Below are 23,752 nucleotides of genomic sequence, written 5' to 3' on the forward strand. Positions count from 1 at the left end.
CGTTGGGCCAGGCTCTGACAATCAGAAACTTGGATTCTCCTGCCAGCTTAACCCCTGAGCTGCTGCTGCTTTCACCTGCCCGGAGATGAGTTTGGAGGTGCACATGGCCCACAAGCCCAAGGAGGAAAACCCTTTAGGGTTGCTCTAGATCCTGAAAAGGCAAAGATGTATATTTCCCTGCTGAGCTGTGCTGCACAACACATGAGATATCCTGTGTGTTACTTTTCTTTTTGTAAGCATATCGTACATCAGATTTCTTGTTGGAGGGTTAACACTGGGCCTTTCCAGGAGCTGCATGGAAATTGGTGGGAGGGGGGCTATTAGAAAGGATAGGACCAGAATAAGATTGGCTTGGTTGTCTTTTGGAAGTTCACACACAGACCAACCTGAGCCAACAGCTCTGGTAGTGCCATGCAGCACGTCTGAGGGTCACATCTGTCCCCTCCTTGGCCCATCAGGGCTTCTGGGTGGGTGACTCTAGGTAGGAGGAGAGCCAAGATGAGCATCGTTGGGAGAGGCAGAGGAGGCTGAGTCTGAGAGTAGCTCCTTGTTCTCTCTGCACTGTCATCATGGCTCCTGAGGCCATAAACAACACTGTGGTTTTGTCACAACCAAATTGTTGTTGACTTCATCTGTGATCCCAGCTCAGAAGAATGCTCTGATTTGGTGCAGTGGGCTCGTGGAGTCACAACATGTCTCTATGTGCCCTTGGAAGATGCCTGTGGTTGGTGGCAATGTGGCCTGTGGTCCTCAGACAAGGGTTTACCAAGCCATGTGGATTTGTGGGGGTTGGAGGGGGCAGTTTGCTTGCAGCCATTGTGGTTTGTGGCATGGAAGGTCTGGTGAAACCTCTGTGTAACCTCAAGTAAGTTTGGATGCATCTTTGGTGTGCCACAAGCCATTGCTCTTACTGCCCACTGCAGTCATGCACAAGCTGCAGACCCCAGCGGTGGAGTCCTCCAGTCAGGAAAGCAAGGATTAGGTATTTTGCACCTAGGAAGAAGAAAAACAGTGTCATGAGCATGGTCTGACCTGCCACTGGGCTGGGAGGCTGATGTAGGGTTATTGGCTCCCTAAGGAATGGAGCAATGCTGCAAAGCAGGGGCAGAGCTGACAAACATGGACATGTCTGAGAGGTGGCCATTCCTGCCACCTGGCTGTCAGCCCGGGCCTGCTGTTTGGCTGTCACATGCAGAAACACTTGGGAACAAAACCCAATGGGTGTAATTTAAAGGATGCTGCTGGCAGAGCAGGGCGGTTTGGAAAAAGGCTGCTTGCTTGCGATGTGACAGCTGCTGTATGGCGGGAGTTATCCTGCTCTGGGGGTGTCTTCCAGTTCTCCTACATTTACTTTTCTCAGTCTTTAGGACCTTATGCCTGCAACTTCTGAGGTCTCCTTCCCTTGACTTGCAGCATTGGTAAAACACTGTTCTTTTTCCTTTGTTTTTCTTTGGGGTTTTTTTCAGCATGTGATGTGTTTCTAAGCCTTTTCCACTCTCACAGCTCCCAACACACTTCAGGCCATTGGAGACCTTGCAGTAACTTGGTACCTTATAGCAGAACCTGATGTCAGCCATGCTTGGGGTGCTTGGTTATGGCCCAAGGGTGACCAGCACAGGCCCTGCTGGTCAGCTGCTCTGTGGAGCCACTGCTGGAGACCTGTGCTTCCTAGAGAAGCAGCAGGAGCTCTGGGAAGTGAGGCAGGAGCGTGGCTGCAATCTGCATCTTTCCTCATCTGTGAGCAGAAAGGTGCTCAGGAACCCGTGTGGTGAGTGTCAGGTTCCTCCAGCACCACCAGTGTTGTCATCTTATGTGGCTTTATTATAGGTGCTGGGATAGTAACCCCCCAGTTCCTGGAATCATATGATAATATGAAGTAATCAGCTGTTGTCTGTTCCAAATAAATTCCTGACCAGTCTGTGGCTGCATAGACAAGCTGGAAAGCAGGTCTTGCATGTAGGTTCAGAACCCAGACCTGTGATTTGAATGACTTCTCTGTGCATGCTGCCTTGCTGCTGGGCTGCGTTCTTATGCTTAACAAATACACAGATAGTTGTTTTGAAATGTCTTCAAAGCTTTAATGGTTGCTCGAAGGTTCAGAACACATCACCTGCTATTCCAATTGGATTTAGAGATCAGGCTGCAATAGAGCCTGGACTAGACAACAGATGGCCCAGCGCCATGTGGAGGCCGAACCATGTCAACCAGGACTGGGATCTGGGGACTCAGTTTGGACCCAGCTTTTTGGGAGCTTTCTGGACCCTTCAGACCCTTCCACTGGGCTGGAAGCAGCACGTTTGTGCTGAGAGCAGGTTTCTTCGCAGCAAACCTTTGTCCTGTATCCGGATATCCAAGACCTCCTCCAGCTGCATGGGCCCATCTGACAAAAGGAGTCAGGCTGATGGCCGCGACAGCATCCGGTACGTGCAGGACCCCTCCGCGGCACTGTCAGCGCGAGAGGCATTGGCTCTGGCCTGCGGCCGGTGGCTTTTGTCGTGTCCTCGCTGGCAGGCTCCTCCCGCAGCACAGGCGGGGGCAGGAAACCCCGGGCAGCTGCCGTGCGAGCCCGCTCTCCTCCCCGGGCTTCGCCTCGGCTCTGCTCTGCTCCTGGCCTCGCCGGGCCGCCGCGCCGAGGCGAGCTCAGCCAGCCCGGCGTGTGTGTGCAGGCGCAGGCGGGGGGGCTGCCGCATGGGGATAGGGAAGGCTGGGAGGGAACACATGGGTTGGGGTTTCTTCCCTTGGCTGCCGGTGGCTGTCCGTGCTGCCGGCCGCGGGTATGGATTCGATCATTATTCAGGAGCGGTTAGTGGAGCGGCTGCTTTCTCCCCGGACGCAGGCACAGCGAAGCCACCCAGCCAAGCTGAAGGTACAGGGATGTATTTATAGCACTGTGCGAGCCAGGGAGCAGCAGGGACAGGAGGGGGGGAGGATGGTGCCCGAAAAGATGTGTGCAGCACAAGATGAGACCTCTGAGGAGCAGAGGAGCAGAAAGACGCTGGTAAGGGAGAGGTGGTGGGGCCAGAAGGGAGGGGAGCAGCCCCTGCGGGAGCAGGGCAGAGGGGGTGTTGGACAGCTGGGAGATGTGCGACATAGTTCTGTGTGTCGTATTAGCTGATGCCGTGATTCCTTGTCTGTGTGCTGGGGGACGGGGGGGTCAAGGCAGGAGTTAGTGCTGCGTGTGCCCAAACGCAGGCTGGTTTGCGTTATCGTGTTGTGCTTTGCTAGCTGGTTTCCTATGCTGGTGAGCGAGTGGCTTTGCTGATACTCCTGTGCTCAGCCCAGGCCCGAGGCAGCAGATGGACGCCAGACATGCCCCACGGGCTGCTTGTGTTGTGAATTTAAGCAGCTTTCTGGCAATAAGAGGAAGTGAAGGGTCTGCCTGTTCTCTGGGGCTGGGCTGGGTCGTGCAGATGCGGATGTGGCTGCTGTGCCTGGCCAGAGAACAGCTGGAGGAAGGGCTGGCTGGGGGGGAGCTGGACAGCTTGGGCTGGAGGCCGTGACACTTGAGAGTGCTTCCCCCCGCAGGATCCCAGCACAAGCCCCATCATTTCTGGGGCCTGCTGCAGACCCGGGGAAGGGCCTTGTTCGTCAAATTTTCTGCGGTCCCATGGTGTTTAATTTTAGCCCTTTTGAATATACCCAGCAAGGCCCCATTTATCCGCAGGCTGAATGATGAAGTCACACAAGATCTGGATTGGTTTAACCGACACATTCGCGAGAGAGCTGAGGAGGGAATTTGGAAGGACAGGAGCGATGGAGGCTGTGCTGTGTACCCTGCCTTGGAGGTACAGACAGCCCTGTAGACACCTCAGTACCAGGGATGGCTTCCTCCTCATGCAACAGATCCCAAATATTTCTACCCTCAACAGGAAAAGGACATGAACCCACCAGCGCTTTGTTCCTTGGCTTGGACGCCCAGGGAGAGCACTGCCTGTCGGGGATCCTTGTCCACCTCAGCTGGGTAGCAGAGTATGCGAGGACATGGTGTGTTGCTGTGATGACCAGTGGACCAACAAGCATGTGCCACGGGAGGGTGCAGATGTGTTTTGCTTGTCCTGGGGTGCTTTGATTTGTGACAGGGCCTCAAAGTTCAGCCACATCTCTTGCTCGGCACCGCTGTGGTGCACAGGGCATGTTCCCAGGGGAACGGGAGCAGCACGCCAGTGGAACAAAGCACATGGAGGAGGCAGTGGGGAGAGGGGCTCCTTGTGCCAGAGCTGCTGGCTTGGCTGACAGCTGGGGCTGGCAAGGGAGGCACAGTGCAGAGACCAGCTGTCCAAGCCTGTGTCAGCTTGATGGGAGCTGGCTCGTTAGGGTCAGGAGCATGAGGAGGAGGCTGTGGTGTCTCCAGGAACTCCCTCAGTACAAGTCTCTCATCATGTAGTTAATGTATTTTAATGCACTTTAGCTTTCACGACCCAGAAAGCCTCCTGCCTCCTTCAGCAACCCTCACAGCAGGGCTCTGCAGCACGTCCATGACTGGGAACGGGGCTCCCACTGCTAGGGAAGCTCTTCTTGCACCCAGCACTGACCTTCCTTACTGGGAAGGGAAATGACCGCATGTGTCATGGGTAGAGGGCAGGGTCCTGCACCAGCCGGGATTTGCTCATTTCAAATGTGATTCCACCAAGCTATGGGGAGGTACCCAGAGGCACAGTAAATCTGTGCTTTCTTGGTGGGGTTGAACAGAAATGAGAGATCAGGTTCGGCCAGTTACACTTGGCTGAAGTAAGCGGGGTTGCACCAGAGCTCAGTTCCCCAGTATCTCCATTGTCAGCCCTTAGTCATCCAGGTTAGAAAACACAGAAAGTAAGAGAAACACACCCCGAGCCCCAGTTCGTTTATTAGCATGTCACTAGTACTATTCCCTGTGTCGAGTCACTGCGTAGAGTGGGGGGTCATTGCCTTTCCAGTGCCTGGTATAGTACGTGGCAGGTCACTTCCTGCTCTGCCTAAAGCTTGGCTGTATGAGAAGCATAAGGGGAAGGATGCTGTACATTTGTGTCACTCACTGGGCAGCACTGGTCCTTGCAGTGTGGGGCACAGGCTGTTACATGTACATGTTGGTTGCATCCATGGATGTGCTTCACCGGGCTAGAAACAGTCTTTTCCTCTGGTCTCCTCGATCCTGCCGTTATCACATTTCTCACCTCATGTTTACCCTTTACTGAGCCTTTTGGGTGGCAGTTCACAGCATCCCTGAGGCAGGCATTGCTTTGCTGCATGCAGCTTGTCAGAGCTGCCCTCACTTTCACCTTGGGGTCTCACCACTGCTCGCTGCACCGCTGCTGTAGGTTGCGAGAGTCCTTGGGCCATGATGGCCATCAGCCATGCCTGTCCTGTCTGAGTGGGCAGATCCGGAGCAGCCATAAAATGGAAGGAGGAGACTGTGTCCTCCCTGCTGAATGTCGCCACTGGGACTTTGCAGTTTGCGTGGCTGAGGATGCCCAAGGATGCTCACATGTGTGGACATGCAGCTAGAGGCTGTAGAGGGCTGCTCAGGAGTGCATTGCTCACATGCAATATGGAAATAGGTGCCTCAAGCTTGACATGCTGGGTTGTGATTTGTGTTTCTCTGAGTGTGTGCTCCAGGAATAGAAATAAACAGAGAAACAGAGGTCTTCCCTGCTGTGCCTGGAGAGCCAGTGCCACAGAGCTGTGGGGTGAGGACAGCCCTGTGCTGTATCCATGGCCAGGTGGTGGCTGAAGCTGGTTTTGAGGAACACCTGGCTCTGTGGGTTTGCCTGTAGTGTGAACCCCAGGGGTATGTTTCTTTTCAGTGATGCTGAAAAGCAGTCTGTGATGTCCAAAGCTCAGGCATTTGTGAACGGCTGCTTCCCCTTGAGTCTAGTTTGGAAAGTATACGAGAAGGGAAGTGTTTGCCAGGGTAGGTGTGCACCTCCCTCTGCAATAGGGCCTGGGGAGGGAATGCACTGCAGTGGGGGTGAGGGCTGTGAAAGACCAGGACCAGGGGTGCTCAGGTGGATGGATGGGTCCATGGTTACCCACATCCACCTGAGCTGTGAGCAGCAGGCTGTATGCTGAGCCCAAGCTGAGGGCAGTACCTGGAGCAGATCTGTGAATCCACAGATGAGCCGTGTTCACCTTTCAGGATGTACCCTGCATGAGCCTAGGACATATGTACCCCAGGGCACAGCCCAGGCTGTGTGTGCTCCTGGCTGTGGGATGCATGCCGTGTGCTTGTGAAACACATCTTTGGTCATGTCACTCTTTGTGTGCACTTAGCGTGCTTGTACACAGCGTGTGCCACGGGTGGCTGTGGCTTTTATGGTGTAAGAGTGCTCAGTGACAGGAGGCTGTGTTTCGGGGGGTCATTAGGCAGTAGGTAATGTTCCAGTAATACTGTGTGTAATACCCTCAACAAAAGCATCTCACCTGTGTTATCAATACTTCTTCCTCTTCCCACTTCCCGTGCTCCTTCTCTTCAGAAATAACACTAGAGATTATTCAGGATTTCCTCTTACTCAGCCAGGAGTGGCTGTGACACAGCAAGAAATAATCCCCTTTCAGGTCAAGCCAAAGCCAAGCCAAAGCCAAGCCACCGTGCCTCCAGGCACGGCTCAGGACACCACAAGCCTTGGAGTGCTGATTACAGAGAGCTCTCCATCATGTGCTGCACGCACCTCTGAAAGACCTGGGGAGAAGTGACCCTTGGTGACCCCGCTGTGAAGGGAGGCTGTGACTGTGCAGGAGGAGCAGAGTTAGGAAGGCTGTGTGTCAGTGGCAGCCCCAGATGTGCGCTCTGGTTGGAATGGTGGGATGTGCCTTTTCTCTTGTGCTCTGTGCTGGGAGGCTGCTGTGAACTGCTGTGAACTGCTGTGTTGCAAGTGAGAGCAGCCAAGCAGGACTGTGGCTGGGAGGAGATGGCCCTCCGTGTCTAGCTGTAGGAAGGGCAGAAGTCCCTGAGCGTAGATGAGGTGCGTGCCCTGCCCTGCACCGCTGCCAGGGCAGGGCCCAAGCTCTCCTCCAGCCCTTGGCCTCAGGAGCTTTTTGAGTCCAGCTCCCTGTTGCTGCGTGAGGCTCGAGCAGGAGTGGCACACCCTGACCTGCTCCCATCCACCTCTGCCCCGCAGGACCATGAGAAGCAGTACGTGGGCTTTGCCACCCTGCCAAACCAGGTCCACCGGAAATCTGTGAAGAAAGGTTTCGACTTCACCCTGATGGTTGCAGGTAAGATTGTGCATGGACGTGGCTGAGCCACATGGTGAGCATGGAGGTGACCAGCTCTCCTCACTTCCCTTAGGTACTCCCTTAGCACCTGGATCCCTCCCTGCTTCTGTTCTGGTCCTTGTCTCAGACCTTGCTTTGCTCCCCAGCCTTTGTTGCAGTTCCTGCAGGAGGGATGGGCCCTCCTGACCCACTCGAGCAAGCTTCTCCACCAGAGTGGCTGATCTGGGTGGCGAAGGCAGAGTCAGCCAGGGTCCAAGGGAACGGAAGGAGGGGGGAGGATGGAGGAGCTGGGAGATGACGTTTGTACAAGGATTGAGACATCTTGCAGCAAAAGTCCTCCCACTGCTTGAAAAATTTAATGCTGATAAACAGCTTGTGACAGCTCATCTCTCACTTCCTCTGGCTCAGGATTCAAAGCCTTGTTCAGAGTTTGATTTGTAAGTCAATTAGTGGGTCATGTTGCTTGCTTCTCCCTCCTCCCCTTTGCACTCTGTCAATTAGGAGAGTCGGGTCTGGGCAAATCCACGCTGGTGAATAGCCTGTTCCTGACAGACCTCTACAAAGACAGAAAGCTCCTCAATGCAGAAGGTAAGTTGGGGACAAATGGGGTGAATGTTCTTGTGCCTAGAGATCTGGACTGTCTTAAGGAATGGTACTTTGGTTCCTGTAGCAGCTACAGGCTTGGCTGGATTTCAGCCCTGTTGTTTGTTGCTGCCCTGCTCTCCTTTACTGGCTACAGGGGCACTAGTATTTGAGCAAAAGGGGTTTGGCTGGAGGGCCCTTCTGTCCTATACAGGGAAGATGAGGCTGCAGAGCAGCGTTAGCCCTTTGGGTTGAGGTGTTGAGATTTGTCTTCTGTTCTTGGGTGCTGGAGTGAGGTAGGGATTCCCCTTCCCAAGTGACTGGACAAGATGTTCAGAACAGCTGGGCTACAAGCACTTCAGAGCTGTGTGTATCTTCACAGTCTGTCTGCCTGCTGCTGGCCTCCCATAGTACCACTCCCTTGAGGCTCCTTCGAGGATGATCAGGGTGAAACCCATGTTACTCTGTGCTCAGTGATAAGGAAGGAGCTGGATTGTTGTGGGTGTGAGTGGGGATCCCCAGCATTACTGCCTGGCTTTAACTCACGTATTCCTGTTCAAAGAGAGAATCAACCAGACAGTGGAGATCGTCAAGCACACGGTGGACATTGAAGAGAAGGGTGTCAAGCTGAAGCTGACCATAGTGGACACACCAGGCTTTGGAGATGCTGTTAACAACACTGAGTGGTGAGCAGGCAACTGCTGCCTTCCTCCTAGTCCTTGGTCACGTCTGTTTTCTGTGGGTGCTTCACAGGAAGGGGGGTCTGGCAGCAGAAAGGGGGTGATGCTTCCTTATAGCACCTAGGAGACACTGTCCTGTTAAACACATGATTTTGTTTTGATTTAATTGCCCATCCCAGCTGGAAGCCCATCACTGACTACATTGACCAGCAGTTTGAGCAGTATTTCCGTGATGAGAGTGGCCTGAACCGCAAGAACATCCAGGACAACCGAGTGCATTGCTGCCTCTACTTCATCTCGCCCTTCGGGCATGGGTGAGAGCCCCCGCTCCAGGGCCAGGGTGTAACTCAGCCCAGAGGGAAGACCCTTGTGCCCTAGGATTGCCCTATAGCAGCTTGTCTATTGGTAGGGCTGTTGGTACAGAGCAGCTGTCTGGATGCTCTCCCTTAGCTGAGCATCACACCACCTCCCTCCCTGTTGCTGGCATGACAGGCTGCCTGTGATCAGGCAGAGCAGATCTCCCCCAGGCCTTACAGCCTGTTTTGGAAATCAGGAGAAATAACAGCACACAGATGTATCTTCCTATCTAGCTAAGCCTGACTGATGGGTAGGAAAGGGAATTTTAAGCTGCCTTCAGTCCCTACCCCTTGCTGGCTCGTGTGCCAGCCTGGAGCAGCTGGAGGGGCTGTGTTGGCTGCCTGCAGCACAGGGCAGCAGGAAGGAGGCTCTAGGCTGTGGCCTGGGCAGTATTTAGCTTGGAACAGAGCAAATACCTGGCCTGTGTCTGTGTGAGACATTCAGTGGCTAAAATCTGAGACATCTTTTGTGAGGATACAGCCCTCAGCTAGAGCTGTCCCTGTGCTGCTGCAGGCTCTTGTGGCAGTGCTGTCCTTTTCCCTTCATGCTGGATGGGTGGGAGAGGCTGGAGGGGAAGCTGCTCAGTGTGTCCTTGCTAATAGTGTCCCTCCTCATCTCTGCTGCAGATTGAGGCCTGTGGATGTGGAGTTCATGAAGGCCCTGCATGAGAAGGTCAACATTGTGCCCCTGATTGCCAAAGCTGACTGCCTGATCCCCTCTGAGATCCGGAAGCTAAAAGAGAGGGTGAGATGCTCTTTCTCTACAGGATTATACCTCATGTGGTGGTAGGGATGGGCTGAAGAGGGAAGGGACATATATATATATGTATATGTATGTATGTATATGTATGCACATATATGTATTGTGTGTGTGTGTGCATATGTATATACACACACAGTACCTGTAAATCTGATTGTAGCAGTGCTCTGCTGTGAGAAGGGAACTGGTATCTTCAGAAAGACCAGCTCTGTAGAAACATCAAATCCTGTCACCACTTGTAGGCTATAGCAAAACCATGGTAGCACAAACAGGGAATAAACCCAGCATTTCTGTATTGCTCAGTGTTGTGTCCTTTCCGTTTTGTCTTGCACGGACACAGATCCGGGAAGAGATTGACAAATTTGGCATTAAAGTGTACCAGTTTCCTGAGTGTGACTCTGATGAAGATGAGGAGTTCAAACAGCAAGACAGAGAGCTGAAGGTAAGAAGCCTGCTCAGTGGGGTCTGGGAAGTCAGGCTTATGGGCTCCAGAAGGAGCCAGAGCTGCCTCATGTGTGCTAAAGCCCTGTGCTATCGATACCCAAGGGACAGCCTATGTTGGCTCACATGGTAGATAGCCTGAAGAAGGTGCTGATGTCCTTGCTATGAAGTCAAGAGTGGCATGAAGACCTGGCAGTGCTGCTCTCCCACCAGACAGTGTCAGTCTTTCCTCAGTTTACCTCAGCCTATGTTTAAGATGAAGGCTGTGTTGTACAGTATTTGCAGACACCTATTTCTGAGTGACTCCTTGAGAAAGGAGTGATTTGTGAGTGATGAGGCACCACTATGACACATTCATTACATGGGGGGAGACAACATGATCATATAGGCCTGTCTGGAGGCCCCAGCAGCCCAGGCCTGAGCCTCTCCCAGGCTGAGCCAGCCCTGTGTGTGCATGCATTATGGCCTTGTTTCTCCTGTCAGAGAGGTGCAACGGGCTTTGGCTTTCTTCTGAGCAGAGAGGAGCAAGCCTGTACATCCCTGCCTGGGCAAGCTCTTGTCCTACATTGTTCCATTTGCTTGGTGTCCCAGCCTCTCTACTCTGGCTTCCTTGTAGAGGAAAGAAGGGATGCAGGCACCAGCAGAGACACAGCTTCCCTCAGGACAGCTGAGAAGAGGTCAGGCTGGGAGATCCCAGTGCCGTAGGCTTTTCTCTGCAAGTGGTTTGTGGTGTCCTGTACTGTGGCACGTGTGGATGTCCCTGTAGGGCTAGGCCTTTCCAGCACCTGCCTCCTTACGCCTGAGTTTAAACCCTTGGAGGAGGGATCTGCAGGCAGCCCTGGGCTGAGCTGGGCTCAGCAGTGCCTCTCATTCCAGGAGAGCGCTCCCTTTGCTGTCATCGGCAGTAACACTGTGGTGGAGGCGAAAGGCCAGCGGGTCCGTGGACGGCTTTACCCTTGGGGCATTGTGGAAGGTAAGCATGTGGTACTTGGGAGAGGGGCAGGCAGGGGTGGGGGCAGGACAGGCAGGCACTTGTAATGGATGGCAGGGGAGAGCTTATCTCTACACAGCAGTGACTGACTGTGACACCTTTGGCACATGGCAGGGGACAAGGCATGGTAGAGACAGAGGCACTGGGACTGGCTCAGGAGGTCTGTTACAGGGGCTGCAGCAGTTGCCCTGCCTCTGAAGCCATGACAGACTGAAGAAGAGAGGCTCCAGTGTGAATGGGAGAATGCCTGGGCTTTAATGCGGTAGGATAGGGCTTCTTATCAAGGGGGGTGACTGGGCATTGCCAGTGTAGTTTCTGGGGAGAAGCCACTGCCCTCAGTCAAACTGAATCAGAAACCTTCCTGCAGTCCATCCTTTGCTGCGAGTCCTGTATGTGCTGGAGTTGCTGGGCTGGAGGCTGTGCTTGTGCACAGTGTGTTTGACTCTAACTTTCTTCCTTTCTAAAGGGATTCCATAAGGCCCATAGGTAGAATAACCCTGGAATGGCTTTTGCTGCTGTTGCTGACTCCCCCATACTGGTGCATTGTGTTAAGCTCTTGCAGCTTTAGATCCCAAAGGCTTGTGTGTGCACTCGTGAGCTGGTGCCCACTGCTTGGGCTGCCCAGCTGCTGGCTCTGCTCTCTCACTGGCTCCAGAGGGGGCTGTGCCTGTAGGAGAGCTGACATTTGGCAGGGGGATCAACTTCGTGAGAACCTGGGCCTGACACAGCGGCTTCCCCCAGCCCTGCAGAGAGGTAAATGGAGATCACCATGGCAGGCACACAGCTACTGAACACAGCACTGCCCTGTGGAGTCCTGCAGTGCTGCCTGGAGCCCACAGGGGCCTTTCAGTCAGCTCAAAAGTCTGAGGAGATGAACAGTTAGCCACCAGCACTGGCTGTGCTCATTGTGGTTATAACAGTGACATCCCATGTACCTGGGAGCAGCAGCATCCTTCGAGGCTCTTCTGTACGTGCTTGATTAATACTCTTGCCCAGAAAAAGTCCTGGGAACACAGTGACTTGAGCAGCCTGGCCTCAGCATTGAGAAGCTCAGAGCATCATCGAGGCCTGAGCCAGGGCCAGGGGGAGAGCCCCAGGCAGTGGCGGAGGATAAGGAACGAGCCCTGGGGGGGGATTTTAGTCCAGCTGGGTGCTGGGAGATGAGAAGGGTCTCCCTGGAAAGGGCTGCTGAGGTGTGACATCCAAGCACTCTCCCGTTGTTGCTTCTACAGTGGAAAACCAGGCCCACTGCGACTTTGTGAAGCTGCGGAACATGCTGATCCGGACACACATGCATGACCTGAAGGACGTCACTTGCGATGTCCACTATGAGAACTACCGAGCTCAGTGCATCCAGCAAATGACAAGGTGGGTCCCCATGGCTTCATCTAGAGGCGGCAGGGGTGTCTCACTGCAGAGCTTGTTCATCAGGAGCCTCTGCATCTGCTGGGGACATGCTGGGCTGCAGTCTGGGGATTGGCACTAGGGGCTGAAATAGCAAATCCAAGCATGTCTGTCACAACCTGAGCCCATGGTGGGGATGCTTCTGAGAATCCGTGTTCCTGTCTGAGGATTTGCCATGTAGATCTTGAGAAACAGGCCTGGAGATTATTCTGAAGAGCTCTTCCGAGCTCTGGGTGAAATAAATCCAGCCTAACGAAACAGGGGATAAATCGTTTCTCTGGTGGGTAGTAGCTGCATGCATTGCCAGAGAGGAAGGCATTCTGCAGTGTGTGATTGTGTCCAAATCACAGCATGACCGTTGGGATGCTGTTGTTTCTGAGACAACAGAGTCCAGGCAATTAGCACGACTTAACACATCGCCAAAGATGTCTCTGCATTGTCTTCCCATTGCACTTGATTCTCTGTGGTTTCAGTCACAATGATCAGAAAATAGAGAATACTCACAGGCTTCTGATCTGAAACATCTTAATTCTTTTTCCTTCTTCCCTCCATGACTGCAATACTGGTGACACATTTTAGGTTTAGTAGGTCTTGGCTCATTTGTTGTAAACCATCCCTTTCACTTCCTGCCTGAACTGGCTGGGTAGCTCTGTGCTGCCACGTTGCAGACATGGCTGCACTTCACCAAGGAGCAGTCCTGCATGTTTGCAGACATGTAGATTGGTGCATTCTGTTCACACACAGTGTATCTCGGTACTTTTGCATAGCAGAGGAGCCTGTCTTTTTCAACATCGAGAATAGGGAGTCCGAAAATAACTGTGTTAAATGTTAAGAGATCTGAGAGAAGTGTCACAGCTGCCATTTAGGTAGGCTGTGTATCTATTAAAAGAAGAGCATGATGAAAAAGCAGTTACTCAGCTTAAGAAAAGGTTGTTTGGTGCCATTTCTCACTGCATGGCTAGTTCCTTGCCAGTGAACAGGTCTCATAAAATCAGACCGTGGCCATTTGTAGCAGTGGGATAAGGGTCCTCTAGAGAGATGTTCTGGGAGGAGATCCCGAGCTCTAGGACTGGAATTCACTCAATAATGAGCCAACGGTGACTCCAAGTGGTGAATGCCTGCAAGTGGCATTTTGAATTCCCAGTTTCAGGGCAGGCATCTTTGGTCATTACCACCCTGTCCTCTGACTTTTGTAAGCAAGTCGCCTCCTTCCTCTGTTCCCAGCCTGCACTGATGGGCACCCCAGCCCTCATCACAGTGCTGCTGTGCCATGCCTGTTGTGTCTCATGTCTACCCCCTCCTGAATGTAAGGGCAGGCTTTGTTATCAAGACTTGTAGCAATTAAACTGCTTCTCTGGTTTTATTGTCCTGGAAAGAAAATGACCATGGTGAGCATGTGGTGCCTTAGGGATGCTGGTAGTATGCATTGATGTTGCGTAGGCACGTGCCCATATGAGCCAAAGGAGACCAGTTAAATTGTCTCTAAATGTCTCTGCTAAGCTCGCCAGTGCAGCTACAAAAGGTGGTCAGAAACATCTGCCCTTTCTGTGTTTGCTCTCATTGTGAGCCTGGTTTGGATTTTCACTGTCAGCTACCCACAAGCTTCATTTTGAAAACTTTCACTGGCTTTAGTCTCGTTGTGCATCTGAGTGCATCCCACACCTCTGGGCTAGATTGCGCCACAGCCCCTCCGCTTGGCTGGGTGCATGCTGCTGCATTGCTGGCAGGTCTGCTATCATGAGTGACAGCCATCATGTGGGGACAGCAAAGCCAGCCAGCCTGAACCATAACTGACTGCATTTCTCCCTTCTCTCCATCTTTCTAGCAAGCTGACTCAGGACAACAGGATAGAAAGCCCGATTCCTATCCTGCCTCTCCCAACACCAGACACTGAGACAGAGAAGCTGATCAAAATGAAGGATGAGGAGGTGAGAGCCTTTTCTGCCTTGGTCTCCTTGGTGTTGGAGTTGGAATATGAGGACTTTTTCCAGGATTTCCCCATGGAGGCTGTCCTGGTTCTTCCGACTCCTGCCTCCCACCATCATGGGCTCCTGATGTGGAGGACAGGGTGTGAAAGCTGTGGCTTCGTCTGTCAGTGAAACATGGCTCCATTCCACCCCAGATACAGACGCCTCTGTGCTCAGGCAGGAGTTAGTACTACCCAAGGGACCCTTTTTCAGCTCCAAGGGACTGTGCCCAGTGCAGATGACTGTCTTCAGGCCACAGCAGATCCCTTTTTGACTATCCCTTTTGTGTCTCATGCAGTTACGGCGGATGCAAGAGATGCTGCAGAAGATGCAGCAGCAGATGCAGGATCAATGAGAGGCAGGCACTCGGAGGGCAGAGGGAATTCCCCAGCGACCATCTGAGGCCTGGCAAGAGCTGTGGACGTTTAGAAAAGGTTTCCTGTTGTATAGAGACTTGTGGGCAAGAGCTGCACCCGCACCCTCTAATTTATTAGCAGCAGTGCTGACTTTGCGGTCAGCTGGATTGTGGAGGAGGCTGTTCACTTAACAGTTTACTGATGCGTATTTCTTTTTTAATAATTATTCTTTCTTCTCCTTTTTTCTTTTCCTCTTTTTTTTTTTTTTTTTTTTTTTTTAAAGAAAATAGCCTGGGAAGTCTCTAAGACATCCCAAAAAAGAAAAGAAAAAGATGTTCCTTTCCCCTGTACTAATCTCTTGTTTGGGAATGCTCTGGTATTTAAAGTCACGGTTTCTCTGGTGTACGAACTTGACTATCTGTGTCAATGCACGTAAATGTTTACCCCCAACTGAGGTGCTGTGCCCTCTTCCCCACTGCCCTTGTCTGGGGCCAGCACAAGCATTGTAAAGGCAGCCGTACCCTCCTGTGAGTTTGACCTGTGCTGATCAGGCTCCTCAGCCTGAGGCCAGCTGTGGCCCAGAGAGCTGGGTCTGGGGGTTTCTCTGTGCACTGACCTGCTCAGGGGTCCTGATGGTTGCCTGGTTTCCTGCCTGGGTTTTTTGTTTAGTTGGTTGGGTTTAGTTTTCCTATCAAAAAACTCTGGGATCTTTGCACTGAGTGGTGAGGGACTGAGTCTCTTGAGGTCAGTTAGAAGAAAACATCTTCTACTGCTGTCAGTTTTGTCTTTTCTGGCAGAGAGAATGAGTTGTTGACTGCTGCCTGCAAGGAGGAGATGATGTGAATGAGCACTTTCCCAGCCATGGTTTCCTCTCATGGCAGGCTGGAGGTGTTAGAGGAACCCGAGTCCTGCAGTTGGTAGCTGGGTGAGGTTTAGCTCTGGTCATCCAGCTGCAGTGTGTCTGGAGTATCTGTTCTGGAAAGCACTGTGGCAGCCAGAACATTTGGTTGGGACTGCTTTGGAAGGGATAGAAACCCTAGGGCTGAAATCCATCCCTGAATGCAGAGCTGGGCTCTGGCCGCAGGCTTTGCGGTCCTAGAAGTGCATTGCTGGCCCTGAGCTGCTGCTGAGAAAAGGACCAGGTTTTGTAGACTTGTTCCAGAGATCTGCAAGCTGCCTGCCCAGGCAGGTGTGGGGTCAGCATGTGCAGGAGTGTCCCTGCATGGGGCTGAGCACAGCCCAGCAGACTTGGCACTTGCTCCCCTGCCCTTCCCCTGGGTTTCAGACTTTCTCCCCCTCCGTGGTCCGAGGCTTTTCCTGTCTCAGTGCTGGGAAGGCTGGTGGATCTGCTGGGCAGAGATAAGAGCACTTGTTGGCCAGCAGCTTCTGTCCTGTCCTTGCTTCCTGCAGTATTTTTAACTTTAGTCCAGCCAGAGCAGAGCCCTGGAGTGTGATGGGGCTGACAGGGCAGGTTTCACACTGCCGCGCTTGCAGGGAATCAGGGAGAGAAACACACTTGGCTCTTCTCTCCGACTCCAGGGAGTGCTACCATGGGCTGGACCCTTCAGCTCCCAGCCTGATTCCTCTGTCTCCTTTCCCCTTTTCTATCTGTTCCTCCATCGCTGACTCCCCAGTAGATCTACCTGGGTAGGAAGCACAGTGTTGGCCAGGAATGGCCAGACCCTGATTTATGTTATTAGGCATTGCCGGACTTGTCCAGGTGGTGAGTAGGTTGGCTGGTTCCAGTTATTCACTGTACAGAGCTCCTGCTTAGCCTGAACATGGGCTGTAGGGGCAGGGCAGAGGCCTTGGCACAGGGTGGAAGGACAAAGCAAGGGTGGAAGCCCCTTGGCAGAAATGTACAAGCTGGGCAAGAGCAGTGACCAACAATTATTGTTTTTTCTTTCATTTTCCCCTATATTTGGCTCAATAAGCAGCAGTGGCAGTGCCAGCCTAGGAGAGGGGAAGGGTTCCGCTTGTCTTCAATAACATGCAGGACCAAGGTGCGTAAGGAGAAAATACACCCTTTCTTTGTACAATGTGCTTACTTGAGCAGGGGATAGCCTGAAAGAGGAGCTGCCTCCATGTTCCTCTTTCAAACAGATTCATTCCTAGAAAACAAAGGAGACCTTTACCCTCTAGAGTATAGACATAGAGGAGCTGACAGCTTTTATGCTGGGCTGTGTGCAGAAGTGCTGTATGCTGATGAGAGCACTGGGTACAGCGGTCACAGACAGGCAGGACTGCTGAGGGTCTGTCCCTCTGGGTGAGGAAGTCTCCATCAGCTCAGTGCACAATGCTCCTATGTCAAGTCAATAGACACAAGTCAGTCCCCTACAGCAAGCTGAAGCCTTTGGCTACCAGCTAATAAAGTTTGTTCAGCTTGTCCACAGAATGCTCAGGAGTGAGGCACTAGAGATGGCTTCTGCAGAGGGGCAGTAGTACTGATGAAATCATGTCTCCATGCAGGAGGTTCCCTGCACAGAGCACCTGTTTGGGGGCTGCCTGGAACAGGATTAGAGACTGACTTTGGGGGCATCAGGGCTTCCGACTCTGGCCTAAAATGTGGCATCTCTTTATTAAAGGAGTGTTTTGTACTACAGCATCGAGCTGCACAGTAAGTGGAGAAGAGACTTCTGAACAAATGTAGCTTGGCCATTTGGCTCTGGCAGTGAGAAGTGTGGATAGGAAAGCAATTTAACACCTCCCCTCACACAACCCTCCACAGCCTCATATGCGACCCCTGTACCTTCAGGCACATTCCCATGTCTCTTCCAAGCTTTGCCCTGCTGAGTGAGTCGCTGCAGGGCTGGTGTCCTGCTCTACAGAGCTATCCCAGGCTGCAGCTGGGGCTGTCGGTACATCTCAGACCTTGTGCCTGGCTGGGAATGGAGCCGTGGCATGAACTCCTTGTGCGCCGCTGCCTGTGTCCTGCCTGTGCAGTCCTTGCTGCCTTCCCGCATGCCTCCCCCCAGAGAAGGAGGGGGTCCCACTCTTTGTGCTTTGCAATGGTGTTCCCTGCTCCTCCTCACAAACTCTTGCTGTGCTTTAACTCTGGCTTGCTCCTGCCACGCATTTTCCCCACCCCTTGCTCCATTTCTAGGCTCTTTGTTTCCTGTCCATCTGTTGGGTTATTATAATGTATTTTTTTTTGTAAATTTCTGTTTGAACATTTTGTCTTTGAAAAAAGAAAAACAAAACCTTTTAAACCATATCCATTTTATTAAATGATTATTATTATTATTAATGTTTACTACCTGAATTGATCAGTGAAATAAATACATTCAAAACCAACAACCTCTTTCTGTTTAATTTTCAGTTCCCTTGAGCAGTATTGGTGATACGTTATGGGTAGGAGAGAGCAAAATTGACACTGTTTCTCCTTTTGTCTGATTCTGTCAGAGAAGGGTTCAGGCAGGGCTTCTTGATGCGATTCCTGGCCTGTTGATGTCAGAAGCTAGACAAGATAAACTTGAAGATCTTCTATCTTTAAACTTCCCGTAGGAGCAGTATCTGCATCAGCAATGGGCAGCTGGGCAGGATCCAGTCCTGGGAAATCCAGTTTTAAGGAGCCAGAGGAGCACTGCTAAGTCTGTGCTGCCTACAGAGCCACAGTGGATCTGGCTCCGGATCAGCTCTTTGCCATTCACCTGACTGTGAGTAAAAGTTAGCACCAAATGCATGAGACAAGGTAAGTTTGCTGAGCAGACTTAGTAGTAGTAGCTTAGTAGTAGGAAGTAGTCAAGCTGCTCCCAAGTGGAAACCAGGCCCTGCAGGACAAACTGGGTTCATTTGTTAACCTCTTTCTTGCTCTGCCTATCAGTGAAACAACTGGAGTGATCTGCTCAACTTTCTAGAAATTTAAAGTTTGTTTTGTTCAGGGCATCAGAGATTTTTCCTTGGTTAGTGCCAAATTCTGCTGCTGCTTACACCCTAAATTCTTTTAACATCAGCACATTCAGGATGTTCATCATTTCTGTTCTGTATGATGTGCACAGTACAAGGTAATGGAGAATTGTGCCCAATACAGCAATAGTTTCACAATGGAATTCTGGTGGCCTTATCCTAAGGAGCATAGCCAATGCTTTGATGGCAGAAAAATATCTGTGAAGGTGCGATGGCCTTGAGACAAGATTCTACCTAAACTTAGTTTTGACACTTGGCCTTACCTATTCAAGTGTATTTGTATAATGCAACTTCTGAATAAAGGATGTGGTCAGTCTTTTATCAGTAACTCCAAGCTCCACTTGTTGAGAGGTGCCAGCTCCCTTGGCTACCTAAAGAGCAGTCCTCAGAACACTATATTTCCCAGTCCATTATCCTTCCTGTGAATCTAACAGGTTTGTTTTGATATAGACAGTGGAATGCCAAGAGTTATATTTTAACCCTGTAACTATCATGGGAGGATGCAGGTGCCTGGCTGATCTTTCTCCTTGGCTCAACTACTGACACTGTTGTGGTCACTGGAAGTCCATTTTTTACAGCAAAGTCCATTTTCTTCCACTGCTAATTAGGAGTAGATTTCTGTCACTGCTTCAAGTGAAACCTCAGCGTGAGCACACTGCAAAGTGCTAGGTCTCCCTACTCTGCCAAATATAGTCTTCCTGATGAGATGGAGAAACCAAAGGCTGCAGTGCTCAGGGAGTGTGGTACAGATCAGTAATGTCACCTTCCAGGTTGAAATGCATTGTGAGTTACAACTTTGCAATTGAGCCTTTGTGATGTTTCTGTCGGACCAAGCCTGTGGGCCCAGAATCACAGTTATCAGTACTGTCAGCATCTCTCCTGGCAAACATGTTCTTGTGAGCAGTGTCAGTTCCCATTTCTTGGAATACTTGCTCAATGAAGCCTCAGCTTCCAGTGACATGCAGCAAACTTGCAGGAAGGCCTCATGTGGGAGGTGTCCCTGGGATGAGCCTGACCCTTATCTTGCCAGCCAGCTGCAAGGGGATTATCCGGGAGCTCAGCTATGCGACTGCAAACACTCTTGTGCTGGCTGGACTGCCTTATGACCTTCCTCTTGTCTTGCAAAGCCAGCAAGAAAGCAAGGATTGAACTACTCCGGTAAGTCAACAGAGTTACCTCTGGTAACTTTAATTGGTTTTGGTTTATGTTTTATTTTTATTTGCACAGAAAAGCACTGCCTTGTAGGTATGTGTAGTTTTTCTCCTAAAGAAGTTATAGCAGCTCATGTGTTCAGTATGTAAGACCGCAACACAAAGACAGCTCATTGACCTGTGTCTCCCAGTATGGCCACAGCTCCAGTAAGATATTATTCACCTGCTGGAGCAATATCTAGCATGGAAAACTCCACTGACCTCCACCCTTGGTGGTCAGTAGTCTCTCTGCTGGCCAAGGACTCTTTATCACTTCTTTTCAAAACTGGAAAGGCTATTTTTTACTTGTGCTAACACTACATTTATTTCTGAATCTCCTCTTGTAGTTTGCATGAACAAAGCTTTGCTTACGGTTGTGATTCAGAGCTGTGATAAGGCATGAGCAAGTTCATATTCTAATTTTTGATTCCTTCACATAAATCTCCTTCACTACCCTAGTAATGCGCCTCCAGTAATGCTGAAAATACAAGCAGCTCTTGTACACTTCTGAGGACTAGTTAAAATAAATTTGATGGCTGCAGCTAAGCCTCCCAGTAGCCATCTGTTCATATCCCTCCTCAAATGCAGGGTTGGAAGACCAGGAACATTTCTTCTGTAATAAGAGACCAAGAATTTGCATGCCTCTTTTAACTCTTCTTTTCAGAGCTCTCGCATTTCCTGTGAAGGACAGACAGCAAATTCATCCAACTTCAGAAACTCATTTTCAGAACAAACCAACAAAAGACCTGCTGTCATCCTAGAGTGTGTGGTGTCTACTTGCCTGGTCTCCACCTTATCCAGTCTCAGCAGGGGAGTGTTTGCAGGTGAAGATGAACAGTGGAATTCTCTTGTTGCCTCTCCTTGGGTTCCTCCCACTTGTGATACCTACATGCCCTGTGCCATGCAAGTGTACCACCACCATTATCGACTGCACTTCAAAAGGCCTAACTGCAGCAAAACTACCGGTTGCTTTCCGCCCTTCAGCTGAAATTATCCACCTTAGTTACAACAAGCTCACCTCTATTCCCAATGGGCTCTTTGACAACCTAAAGAGCCTTCAAGTTGTCTACCTGCAAGGCAACCCTTGGGAATGCAACTGTGACATCCTCTACTTGCGCTCCTGGCTCCAGTGGCAGCACAACCGGACCTTATACAGGGATGTGAGATGCAGCTCCCCAGCTCACCTGCAGGGCCGGATCATTGCCTATCTGACAGAAGACGAGATCATTGCCACATGCCAGTACTGGTACTGCATCCTGGCTCTCCTCTCTCAGCTCTGTCTTTTCATCCTCCTTTTCCTCCAGGGTATCTTTATTATCTTCATCATTGTCTACCTTCAGAAATTTCGGAGAATGACTGCTGAAGCTCAGAGCACCACCCAAGATCTGCACCAGCATGCAGACACATGGCCATCTTCAAGAAGCCCTTACAATGGTGATTAACATCACAAGACTGAAGACCCTCCTCCCCCTTGGGTGATGCTGTGCTAAGGTCATGTGGTTTGTGATATCCAGAGGGGGTAATTCGGTGCAGCATCTGACCCTGACTGCAGTCCAAAACAGGACTGGAACTGATCAGACACTTGCTATATTTCCAAAGACCTGATCTTGTGGGGTTTTACTGCTTTAAATTCTTTAGCATGATCTTTATTGCTTTGATGAGCTCAGGGTGGTTCTGGTTTGACAGACTAAGGAAATCATCAACTACAGCACCCAGAACTGACTCAAACTGCTCATAACTGTAGGGCCTGTAGTGCTTGATCCTTCCTGTCCTAGAGTATTTCAGCCATATTTTCACAATGCTTCTGGTTGCACTTGGTCAGGTGAGGATAGAGGTGGACAGTGAACAGTTAAGGTACTGGACTAGGACAATGGAGAAATACAGTTTCCTTGGTGCTACCACAGATTCAGATTGCCTTAGTAAACTTTGACAAAGTGACTGAGCCTTCTCCTTCCTCAGTTTCCCATCAATAAAAGGGAAAGGACGCTCCTTCTTGCTTAATGCATCTTTCCCAATGTTCTTCTGGAGGAGGGAGGAATTGTTTGGAAGCCTACCCTTTTCCCCGATCTTCATTCCTTTCAATCTATGTATAGTTTCCATGCTGATTCCAACACATGCTGTGTCAGACCGGGGCCCTGAGTGTTTGTGAGACATTCACCTGGAGCCAAGTGGTGTTGAACCCGGAGGCTCCTTCTGATTGTGTTTATATGGCACCTGGCACGGGAGAGCTGGTCTTGTTTAGAGACTCAAACTGCGCAACCCACTAAGGTGCCTACTGCCGGTTATGTTGTCCCTCTGTTCCTGGAATGAAGCGAAACTGAAATAAAATGATGATGCATGTTGATGCAAATGGCTTCTTTTTTGCATTCTGCACTGGGAATCTTGCACTCTGTTGCACCCCCGGCAGTTTCTTAGGCTCCCGTACACCCATCTGTGCCAAGCAGAGCACGTAACGAAGGCAGGTGGAGATGTCACCACAGGGTTACCCTTGGCAGCTTCTGCCTTTCACAACGGGCAGGTCCTGCGGTGTTTCTGCCGTAGCTCCGAAGCTGCAGCTCACTGTGCTACTGCGGGTCTGTGAAGGGGGGTGATGCTTGGTGCAAGCCTGTGGGCGAGGCACGGCCCTGAGCCCTCCGCGTAACGGTCGCCGGCGGCCGTTAACGGTCGTTAACCGCCACCTGGTGGTCCCGATCGGCCCTGACCGCCCTCAGCTGCTGCTGAGGGGAGCCCCTGCGGACCGGGGGAGGCTCCGGGCGCTGCCGGAGGGGACAAGGAGGGGGCTGTGCCCTGGTGCTGGCGCTGTGCGATGGACGCTGAGGTGCGAAGATGGAGTCCTGTGTGCAACATGAGGCCGCCTCGCCCTGCCGAGGGCGGGCTGGCGTCGAAGGCTGTGAGGGCCGTTCGCCATGTTGTGTGCGCCCGGGCCAGCCTGGCTGAGGTGGGTGATACACGGCTCTGCTCGGTGGGCTCTTTCCTCCGTTTCCTCTCTCTGCCCTATGGCCCTCCAGCACTGGTTCGCTGTGGTGCTTGCCTGACTGGAGCAACCAAGGAAATGGAGTTCCAGCTCAGATTTGGTTGGTTCTGCTGGGGATTGAACCTTGCTCGATGTTGTGGTCAGTGCACCTCTTGTTTGGGGCTGCAATGTCCTCTGCAATATCAGCAGTAACCATGGCCTCCTAAGGGGGACACAGTTCCACTGAGGAGCCTACTCTGCGGAGATGCCCAAAGTGATGCTCCATGAGGAACCCGACACTGAAATCTCTTGACTTTCAGGTACTTTTCAGGTATTACTGCTGTTGTACTGCTATTCCAGTCCCCCCACGCCACCCCCCCGCCAAGGAACAGCCTTTCCCCGGGAGTAGAAAGCCTGTTTTCTGGCTTGTTTTTCTCCAGTGTCCTTTTCTCAGAATCCAGATGCAGATGTGTAAGGAAACAGCACTGTCTCCCCTTCATGACTTCTTTCTAGTTTAGTTAGGTCAATTATACTGTTATTTTAGCTGGTTTATGCCTGTTGGTAAGTCCCTTTCCTTTACCAATACATGCAAATAATATAAAAGGCCATTTGGTTTCTCAAGGTGTGCTGGTGTGGCAGGATGAATCCCTGAGTTTTCTGCAGGTTTTTAGCTGAATTTACCTGGGTTAGAGGATGTTGTGGTGCACATGGGCAGGTACTGACAGTGCTGCAGGCACAGGCTCAGGTACTGGGAGAGGCTGGACTGGGCACAATCCCAGCCCTGTGATTGCTGGGTTGCCTGCCTGTCGCCACTGCCGTGGGGTGCTGAAAAACCTTCAGTACTTGGTGTGCCCGCAGCAGAACAACTGCTGACCATGGTTTCATTTCCCTGGGGAGGCAGGAGGGGTCCTGACTCTGCATCGTTAAGTCTTGGCACATGAAAGGTAAAAAGCCTTTTTGGCATCATTTGCACCT

The 23,752-nt window shown here is 51.5% G+C and overlaps 2 protein-coding genes across 5 annotated transcripts in view; both read left to right on the top strand.

The window, feature by feature from the left end:
- SEPTIN5 (septin 5) overlaps positions 1 to 15,001 on the top strand; it is a 42,277-nt gene extending 27,276 nt beyond the window's left edge. Inside the window, exons 1-12 of one of the 4 annotated variants that reach the window (XM_065692747.1) lie at positions 2,167 to 2,420; positions 3,665 to 3,785; positions 7,095 to 7,191; positions 7,693 to 7,779; positions 8,336 to 8,459; positions 8,633 to 8,767; positions 9,437 to 9,554; positions 9,910 to 10,011; positions 10,887 to 10,983; positions 12,234 to 12,369; positions 14,231 to 14,333; positions 14,671 to 15,001. In XM_065692747.1, the coding sequence (XP_065548819.1) occupies positions 2,182 to 2,420; positions 3,665 to 3,785; positions 7,095 to 7,191; positions 7,693 to 7,779; positions 8,336 to 8,459; positions 8,633 to 8,767; positions 9,437 to 9,554; positions 9,910 to 10,011; positions 10,887 to 10,983; positions 12,234 to 12,369; positions 14,231 to 14,333; positions 14,671 to 14,727 (1,416 nt within the window). In that variant the 5' untranslated portion in view covers positions 2,167 to 2,181 and the 3' untranslated portion in view covers positions 14,728 to 15,001. Of the gene's footprint in view, positions 1 to 2,166; positions 2,421 to 2,541; positions 2,867 to 2,914; positions 2,999 to 3,664; positions 3,786 to 7,094; positions 7,192 to 7,692; positions 7,780 to 8,335; positions 8,460 to 8,632; positions 8,768 to 9,436; positions 9,555 to 9,909; positions 10,012 to 10,886; positions 10,984 to 12,233; positions 12,370 to 14,230; positions 14,334 to 14,670 lie in introns of those variants that run through there. The other 3 variants (XM_065692748.1, XM_065692749.1, XM_065692750.1) reach the window with 3 other exon arrangements.
- Positions 15,002 to 18,019: 3,018 nt separating this feature from the next.
- Positions 18,020 to 22,174, top strand: GP1BB (glycoprotein Ib platelet subunit beta). The gene is made up of 2 exons (XM_065692755.1): positions 18,020 to 19,792; positions 20,489 to 22,174. Exon 2 carries the CDS (start codon positions 20,655 to 20,657, stop codon positions 21,264 to 21,266), a length of 612 nt encoding a protein of 203 aa, XP_065548827.1. The 5' UTR covers positions 18,020 to 19,792; positions 20,489 to 20,654; the 3' UTR covers positions 21,267 to 22,174.
- Positions 22,175 to 23,752: the final 1,578 nt, after the last annotated feature.

Source organism: Lathamus discolor, chromosome 12 (genome assembly GCF_037157495.1).
Source record: "Lathamus discolor isolate bLatDis1 chromosome 12, bLatDis1.hap1, whole genome shotgun sequence".
In the NCBI taxonomy this organism is placed as follows: Eukaryota; Metazoa; Chordata; class Aves; order Psittaciformes; family Psittacidae; genus Lathamus; species Lathamus discolor.